This window comes from Fulmarus glacialis, unplaced genomic scaffold (genome assembly GCF_000690835.1).
Source record: "Fulmarus glacialis isolate BGI_N327 unplaced genomic scaffold, ASM69083v1 scaffold13696, whole genome shotgun sequence".
Classification (NCBI taxonomy): domain Eukaryota; kingdom Metazoa; phylum Chordata; class Aves; order Procellariiformes; family Procellariidae; genus Fulmarus; species Fulmarus glacialis.
In genome coordinates, this window is record NW_009216287.1 from 1,760 (window position 1) to 11,593 (window position 9,834).

The 9,834-nt window shown below is 40.9% G+C and overlaps 1 protein-coding gene across 1 annotated transcript in view; it reads right to left on the reverse strand.

Annotated features, from left to right (window-relative positions):
• The window catches only part of LOC104077853 (protein jagged-1-like), a gene marked incomplete at its 3' end in the record, with an annotated part of 23,993 nt that overhangs the window by 986 nt on the left and 13,173 nt on the right, over positions 1-9,834 (reverse strand). Inside the window, 4 exon segments of the mRNA XM_009579251.1 lie at positions 267-386; positions 705-835; positions 4,648-4,708; positions 5,698-5,952. Coding sequence (XP_009577546.1) covers positions 267-386; positions 705-835; positions 4,648-4,708; positions 5,698-5,952 — 567 coding nt within the window.

The window sequence follows — 9,834 nt, forward strand, 5'->3', positions numbered from 1 at the left end:
TGACTTGCACCTGTTTGAGTCAGAGCCAGACAAGGTAACTTGTAGTGATCTCTCCGGTGAGCAGAAGGTTGATGTTCAGAGATACCACCTGTTCATGATGAAGCATGAACAAGCAAGTCTGGATCTTTGTAGCCAGCCCTGACATCATAATTAATATTAGAAATTGACTTTTCCCCAACCTCATAAAAGATACCCAAAGCCAGCCACTAAAAGCTGGCAAGAATTAACTGCCAAGTGGCAGCTCAGCGGCTGCATCCAACACTTACCAATTTCACAGTTCTGTCCTGAGTAGCCCTCAGGGCAGGAACATTGGTATTTATCAGGGCCAGTGTTACTGCAGGTACCACCGTTCAAACAGGGCGGGTGGGTTCCACAGTAGTTCAGATCTGCAAGAGGTGAGGAGCATTAAAGCCATGGTTGAAAAAGAATAGAAACATCACCACATGCATGCTTTGTTCCATTATTCTAGAGCCTTTACAGAATACATCTGCACACAAGAGTAGGACAGGACAGGGAAAAGTTAAGCGCATGTGCTAACAATGCCAGAACAGCAGAGGACACAACGCTAAGTAGCTGATGGACAGAAAACTCCCACCGTGTTTCAGGAGGCTCGCTCACTCAGTCTCGCATGTGCTCTCTCCTTGCTAAGTCTGCCAGTGTTAAAATTCAAGTGTTACACTTGGCTATCCATAAGATTAGCATACCTTTGTCACAGAGCTGACCACCCCAGTTGGTTTCACAGAGGCATTGCCATGGTTCAATGCAAGTGCCATGGACACATCCTGGGTGTGGAATGCACTTATCACAGTACTGGCCTTGCCATCCATACTGACACCTTCGTTTAAAAAAAAGAAAAAAAAAAATCAGAACAGGGAAACAAACCAAGAACCCGTTAGAATTGCTCTGTGTAGATGTGAGCGTAGAACTCCAAAGCTCGGAGAAAGACTGGGGAGGTGGGGGAGAAGGGCAGGACGAGGGGAGGGGAGAAGCTATTCAAGGTTTGTTTGATGGTTTCTTGTAAACAAACATTTTAGTAGTTTTGCCAAGGTCTCTGTAGCCAACCTCCTGACAAAAGAATAACTGTTCTGAGAGAACCAGCATGAGGCCATTCAGCACAATAATACTCTTTTGGAGCCTCATACAAATGTGGCAGAGAGGGTGGGTGTGCACTACAAATCAATCTCTGGACTTTGACAGGGTGCTTTATAAATTGAGGGGGGGAGAAAAAGTCAGTGGAAACAACAGTTATCCAGAGATCCTCATGAATACGAGGCTCCAGGCATTTCAGCCATGCTGCGTTTTCAGGAAGACAAACAAAACCATAAACACCAACTCTGAGCCCTCGGGAAGATAGTAGCAAAGCATTAGGAGTTCTCTGCTCTGTCGGAAGCTAACCTTATTCTGAACTAGAAGACGTACACAGAAAGCTTGGACTGGGCCACAGTAAGAGATTAAAGAAAACAGCACACATCAGGATTTTACATGTGTTCAAAGAAGATCAGTTGTCAGTGTATCTCACAGTTTGATTTATGCTAACCTTTTTTCAGGGAACAACTAAAACACATCCAATCCTGAGAAACTTTAATTTCATGTCTGGAGAAGAATTTATTATTATTTAAATTATTTATTGCCACTATTAATGAGCTACCTGAATTCTTCACTTAAAAGGAAGATTTCTTTTAAAGTAAAGCCCCCTTAAGTGAAAGCTCATTTTGGCTTTCATTTAGTTCTCACTAGCAAGGCAGACCAAGGATTCTTCAAATTAAAGTTGATCTACAGAGAGAAACAAGGAAAACAAGTTGAAAATGAAAAACAAGGCTTTGTTGAAGTACTGTATTTCATTAACAGGTCCTAAGAGCAATTGATCAGCAGCAATTATGCACTAAGCTGTCACTAAATTATGAAAACAAATCTCATCTGTACAGAAGTCAGCTAAGCTTTCTATTTGTAAAACCCCCCACCATTCTTCTACTGGCAATTTCTTCTCATGGGAAAAAGCTAGAAGGATCTATCCATTGGGTAATCACACACAGCTAGTGGTAAGTCCGACTTCCCTTCTAAAAATCTCAGGTGACAAACTGCATCCTAATTAACTTTTTTTTTAATAGCTATTTCAATAGCAGCCTATTCAAAGTCAATGGGAAATTCTTATTAGTTTGTGCGTTAAAAAAAAAAAAAGCTAGTCCAACTTATGTGTCTTTGTGTGCAAAGAACATGAAAGAAAACCAGAGCAGGCAAAACAACGTCTCCCAAGTAGCTCTTGGAAAATCCTTCTGTATAGGGAATATAATAAGAATGCAGAAAGATCAAAATTTAGGAACATGCCCTTTTAATTGGTATTGCACTCAAAGCAACTTGCCTGTGAGCTTGCACACAAGCAAAACTAAGGGACCTCACCTGCAAAAACAGGTATCCAAATTGATAATTTTACTCCTTTCTGCCAAATCAAAAGGGGTGGGATTTTTTTGTTTTCTTTAAAGCAAGTGTAAAGAGAAACAAGTAATTAAAAAAAAACCAACACACAGAAAAAAAGCCATGAGCTTTAGAGCCAAAGATATGACTTTCTTCAAACATCAGCTTCCAAGTGTAACAAAATTGGATAAGGCTATGGGCATTTAAAAAAAAAGTTACATATCAATTCCAGGAAAAGATTCATGGTAATAATTTTTGTTTAATAATATGTATGCAGCAGTTTCTCATGAGAAATTTAAAGTTAACTTTCCTTGAATAGGGGTTCATGAGTAAATATGGTTCTGTTGGCTGGCCTGCGTTAACGAAAGTGACTTGCACCAAAAGGGAAAAGGATATTTTAAGAATGTTTGCAAGTTGTCTATTGTACCAGAACCCAGAGCAGTTTCTGCTGGGATGTTATTTTTAAACTCTGTTGCATTTATAACATACAGGCTATATGACTCATCAAAACTTAAAAGAAAATAGAATCTTGTTTCTGTGTTCACTTTAAAGATATTGGTCTAACTTGGCAAGCAGAAGTTATCTGAAAGCACCAGAAGGACAGCATTGTTTCAAGACTATGCAAATCAAGCGTGGGAAAGTTGCACCTTAAGTAAATAAGAGCACCAGTGCATGTCTGGGCAGTGAGTGGGAGGTAAGAGACTTAGAAAGAGAAAAGAAAGAAAAAAATCTGGAAACAAAGCCTGTTGTTCTGACTAGGAGACAGCAACCCCTACAAGGCATGTTTATTCTGATGACAGAAGCACAAATCACTGGTAGCCTTGACTGATACACTCCTCTCGCCATCTGGCCCCCCGATACTTCCTACTACTTGCTAGGCTTTTTTCTTTTTTTAATTAAGTAAAGATTTAGATTTGGTATTCTAGGGGTTAACCAGCTTATATCAGTGCTGCTAAACGTTAAAATCACTGAACAACCTATGACAGTCCATCCTGCAGACTTTCACTTTGCCATGTCTTTTGTGGAGGACGAGAAGTTACTTCCTACCTTACTTTCAGAATGTTCCTTGATGACTTTTTTTGTTTTGTTTTTGAAGCATAGATTACAGGGACAGAGAGAAAGAATGAACTACTGTGACTATTTAGGCTGACTTCTTACATAATATAGTCCGTCAGACACCCCAGATTTAGTTCTTGCTCAAACTACAGCTAATCTAGAAAGAAAAGCAGTCCACTTCATGAAACGTTTCCAACAATAAGGAATCCACCAATACGTTTGTGAGGCAGAAAAATTATTTTCTGTTCCTTCAGCCTTCTAAGTTTTATTTGTGAATACCCAAGTTTCATTTTTAACCCTTCCTACACAGGATCAATATCAACATTTTGTAACCTCAGAAGCCCTCAGTTCCCTATCGCATGTAAACAGATATGATAAAGGGTTACACGAAGCAACTTACCACCAGTCTGTTGATAAAGAATGTCCACATTTAATATTCATTAACCCTCTATTAGTAAGGGAGAAGACTTCCCTGTGCTACAAATATACGCTGTATATTTTAAGGCATTCCAAATATTTAATCGTTGGGTTATGGATAAACTCTGCTTTTCATTATCTCCTTGCCAGGACAGAACGGACTTCAAAGCACGAGAGCAAAATTCTGCATTCATCGGAGCCTACTGACAAGATTTCATCCCAGCTATTAACCTCTCAGCACTTGGAGCCTGGCTCACAATGGTAAAGGAACCGAGAGATTTAACTAATCCCATTCTAAAGAATGCTTGACTTTTGCCTACCGATGGAAGAAACCAGGGGGTGGGAGGGAGGAAGGGGGAAACAGTGAAAGGGAGAAGAGGAGAGAAAAGCCACGCTGTACTTCAAGCCTGTAGTTGAAAAAGCCTATTAATCAGGCTGTTGAAAAAAACATACCCACAAAACATTCGCACTATTTATGCAGAAACAATTAGTTAGTGCTCATTAGGCAGCATTCACACGATTTATCCCATACCCCGCTCCCCCCCAGTGCCACCATTTCACAAACCAAAAGCTTCTTAAAATTATCAGTGCATTAAAAGCCTGCTCCCCCCTTATTCTGGGCAAGTCAGCATGAATAATGTGCCTTCGTCAAAAACATGACTCCAAAACCACCCTCCCTCCCCAATCCTATTGTGTTTAGCATCACTTGTTTAATTATTTGGGGGGGGTGGGAGGAAGCAAGGAGGGAGAGGGAGCATTTACCTGCACTCTCCTGGAATTGTGCAAGAACCGTGCTTGGGGCTACATCCCTGACGACAAATAGCTGTTAAAACAAAAAAGAAGAGTATCAGCATGCTGCCCGCTTCCTGCATCTTCACACTCGTGGGAATGTTTTAATCTCTAACCAGCATTGTAATCCTACTAAATCCAAGGTTTTAACAAGTCTCTCATATCAAGTCTACTGGAAGGAAAACCAAGGTAGGTGGCTCCCTGTGATAGGAAATCTATCAGTAGCTTTGCAGAGGAATCGTACCTAATGCTGTTCAAAGAGTTGTTTCTATGCAAGAGAAACCGTCTCGCCTTGGAGAGCCCAAGTCACCTTGAGTTTACAGGTTTCCTTTCTGTCTTTTGCAGGTGAACTGGCCCACTCTCCCTGGCTTTACATCTAATTCAAAGCAACTTTTAACTACTCTGGATTTACTCTTGAGCCATATCTCTGAACAGACAGGATATTAAGATGAGCGTCGATTCAAATTGCAGGTAAACTCAGTCAGCAAGACATGCTGATAGTCTGTTCCTATTCAGAGTCCTGCTTTTTCCTTCTGAAATTACCTAGGAAGTTGCCATTCCCTAATAAACATGTTAAACATCATCTCAGGTAGAACAAACAGCCTGGGACTTTTCAAACACCAAAGCTTTACACTTGCCAGGTCAGCTCTAAAACAAGTCTCTCCTTCCTGCTTGTCTTGAAGTTCTGCACCAAAGGGGAAATCCTTTTTGAAGTCAGCAGCAGAACTCCCATTGAAGTCAATGGGCTGGGTTTTCTTCCCAAGGGCAAAGATGTGGATAATCAGAGAAAGAACACATCTGCTAAGTGCCCAGTACTCGTCAGACCTCTCCAAGATTTTAAAACAAGGCAGAAACTAGTCTTCTCCTGCCCCTAGTTCTCTGCGTAAAGAGTTAGTCGCTGTCCCATCAGTCCTCAGCCCTGTTGTCTGCACAAACTGACCACTGAATTGCAACCCGGATACGATGTGCCCAAATCCTACCCAAGCCTGCTGCTCATTTGGGGGTGGAGCATTCGTCACAAACCTTTGTTGCATTCTGGTCCCATCCAGCCTTCCAAGCAGGTTTTGTTGCCATTCTGGTCACAGGTATGGTGAGTGAAGAAGTCATCTCTTGGTCGACAAAACTTGTTGCAGCCAAAGCCGTAATAATGTTCTGCACAAGTCACACGGATTTGATACTCAAAGTGAGCAACTCCTGCATTATGTTTCAAAGTTTGCCACTGACGGCTTGGATTGATCATGCCAGAGTGGGATGCCTTCTCAATAATGCGATCGGGATCTAGAAGTCAGAGGAGATGTCAGAGTTAAAGCTTCATTTAGATATCATTTTGGGTATCATTACCTCCCACCATCACAGCTCTCTAGCTTTGCAGGCAAGACTCTCTGAGGCAGCCAGTTGGTTTTATTAATTTTCTGTTTTAGAGGGTAAGATAAGGCTGCCCTGGAGCTACAAACCATTAACCGAAACACACATGCAGCATTATCAAACTGAACAAAGCTTGAAATCAAAAGGGACTGTTAGGTTACCGCCAATCACTTATCTCTTTTGCACTGTAAGGACATCCAATAAGAATCATACAGTTTGTGATTAAAGAAAATTCAGCTGCTTTTACTTCTAGCTCCAATAGATTGGTACATAATGTGGTTTTTCAGGCTTCTCCAGTTTTGTTTTTAACTGGAATATTTACGAAAACATCATACTACAATAGCCTAATAAAGCAATATCTACAAACTGAACATAAGCACCACAAAAGGTTTGCAGTCTTCTGGGACACTGGTGTAAACACTAAACTGAAAACTAGCAACTCTGGCATTCAGAAGACATCAGTGATCTCACCAGGTTTTGGCTGAGAAATACCATGGAAGTTCTCTCTTCAGATGTTAGCTGACGCTAAAAATTCAAGACTACCAGCGCCTGACGCAGAGAACTCAAATTACTGCATATATGTGCTATAGATCCCCCTTCTCTCTATATAGCATTTCAAAGTTTAGACTTTGTACTTGACATTTAGTTCCAGCAAAAGTCTTCTGGCTTTAGAGCCCTAGAACTGTCTAAATTATGGCTTGAAATAATAATATTTCACATTAGCTTGGAACATTGTATATATCTGTGGTATTTCACTTTGTAGTCCAGGTCTCGTGACTTAAATGATCTGACACTGCCTTACAACCTGCTGCTAGCAAGCACTTGACGGCAGCCGAGTGAAAGTTTATCATAAAACAGCCAAAATATCCTTGCAGACATAGTACAAAAACAAAAATAAGTACCAGGTTACACTGTTCTGTGTACGGGAGCATAATCCAGCGACAGAAGAATTTTAGGTAGAAGGGCAGTTTGCCAATGATGTGTTAAAAAACAGCGTGTGAAGTACTGGCACATTTGAGCGTTAAGAATTAAAATGTACTTATGTTCAGCTTGTTCTTCCAACAATTACAAAAGAAAGTTTGGGGATTTTACATAAAGTAGAGTTGAAGACTAATGAAGTTGCTACATAAAGCTTACAATGACACACGGGCAGTTTTTCCATCTAAAATACTTTTAAATGTATTGCTAAGGACCTTTGATTTGTAGCTTTCAAAAAGAACTTCCAAGCAGGCTTCTCAAGCCTCAGATACCCATTATCAATTCACCACTAGATCCTGCCTGCTTGTCTGCAGGTTTGAATAAAGTTAAGTCAAAGCACTTGCTGCACAATCACAGAAGAGTGTCAATACACAGACATTGTAAGCATTTACCTATTTTTGGGGGTATTTTTGGCTTGAGACTACGGCATTCATTAAGTGTTTACAGTGTGAAATTAAGGGCAACAACTTCTTATTCACCTTCTGGTATTTCTGGTTCTATAATATTTTCCATTTAAATCAGTTTTTATTATTCATTGGCACTAAGCCCCCAACCCCACATCTATGTGTAAGACTTTCAAATGCATGCAGGCCTTTATTAATTTGAATCCCATTCACGAGTAATGTAGATGCCTAAGGACTTTTCCATACTGGTATATCCAGAGCAATATCATGTCCTGTACTGTGCAGGTGTAAGGCTCTTAGATCTCATCAACAAGATTACTGACTAATTCTAAGAGGTACTTAAGCAGATGCATATCTGTTCGCCTTGAATGGGGCTAGTCAAGCGATTATAGTTCCACTCATGCGTGCTGGAGATGGCTTTGCTGCACTTGCCAAGATTACACCCCGATCTACAGCACAGTTGGAAAGCAAATGCATTTCCCCAAATACCGAGTCTGTGCATAAAGACATCCTGTTTCTTGTGCGTAAAACAACTCTACCCTTTTCTCCTGTAAGTGGCAGAAGAAAAGGGGAATGACACTCAATTTAGTTTTGCAAACTGCCCCCCGCCTCCACACACACACTCTCTCTTGCTTTTCCAGTCTTTTCCTGTTCCCTGTTGGGAACATACCACTGACAGCTATTTCAGTCCTTGGCACCAGAAAAACAATCGCCTTGGAAAAGAGATCTTTCCTCTTGCCTCTGCTCTATCATTCTTCCCCTATCTGCCAGCTCATTAGGAAGCACGTCCTTGCTGTACGTCTATGACATCTCACTTCAGCCACCGGCTCTTTTGAGCCCTTAACCACAGGCTGAACTCAAATGGAAACATCCTTATTAGTCCACTGGACTTTATTTTTTTAAGGGCTCAGATGAAAACCAGCTGCGATTTCACTTTGGATCATGGCTAAAATGCCTTTAATTTGATACACGTTATAAAGCTACCACCATACATTTAAATTCAAGTAAGGTCTCACAAACTTAAGATCCCTTTCCATTAGCCATCACCCAGTTTTCACAATGAAGTATTGGCGTGTTCCTTCTTGTACAAAAATTTCTCCACCCTTCCCTATTCCCACCTGTCAGTATGCACTTACACAAGTGTGCTGACCCAGACTTCAGGGAAGGCATTGCAACAACTCTTCCATTCTTAGCCCGCACCAACAGTGTTTTAAGTTTTATAGTAAGCAATCCCCAAACAGCAGACTGATTAAGTAAATAAAAAGCAGCAGTCAGCCAGGCTTGAGAGAAAGCGATCTTCCTAACTTCCCTGACATCTTCTGACTCAGAATCCCAGGCTTTGATAGAAAGGTTAGAGGAAACATGAACCAATTAGAAATTGATGAAGTGGAAGAGAGAGGCTTTCTGTCCATCTTTAGCTTCCACTCTGCACTCTGCTGTCAGTTTTTTGGTCTCATTCGCTTTCTGTGGCTACACTTCAAAGCTATTAATCTGTCTTTTTATTCAGTGGGCAACTGTATCAAAGGTTTTAGGCACAGGGAAATTAGCTATTTTGACTGCCCACCTTTGCTTTTCAGTGCTCCAATTTCTGGAAATTATAACTATGCAGCATCAGGAAGCAAACAACGACAAAAAAAGCCCAGACTCCTCTAAGCAGTTTGGGTGGCCAAGGACACCACAGTTATTTTTGAAAGTCTTTGTTTCAGAAACTTCCAGCTATGGCTTGGTTTACATTGTGCTGAAGTCTCTTATGCCCGACTGGAATTCATATGCAACTGATACCAGTAATTTACAATAGCTCTCTGACATAGTTTGAGATGCAACGTCAGCCCCATTAGCTTTACGCATGAAGCGACAGTAGCAAGATGGCATCTAGACAAGAACCAGAGTAAGAAAACCATTTAAGTTGACTCTTGGCTCCAACAAAGCACGATTCTCATCAACTTCAACAGGGCCAGAATTTAACTGCAAGCCACTCTTGGAAGTGAGACAAGAGAAAGTATGTGGTAAAGGGAACGTAGGAGGAGTGGAATGTACAGGGGGGAAGGAAGCATCCACTCTAGGATCTCCTAACAACTGCATTGATCAGAAGATGCTAGAGCTATTGAAAAGTTACAAAGCCTACTAAACCCCCTTTTTTTTTTTTGAGAGAGAGAGCTCTCATAGAGTCCTTACAATTCAGTGGTAATTAGGGTACAAGAAAATCCTGGACATCAAAAAAATACTCATCACTTTATATGATGACAATTGTTTAGTTCTAATGATTTCCTTAACTAGTTCTTCAAGACTTAATTCTTCAGCTATGGGAAAGCTGACTGTAAGTAAAGCGATGCAGTACAAAGGAAAAGCTGTGTTCAGTACAGTGACTGAAGTGACCTACAGATGGATATGTGACAGCAAAGCTAGAGCAGGA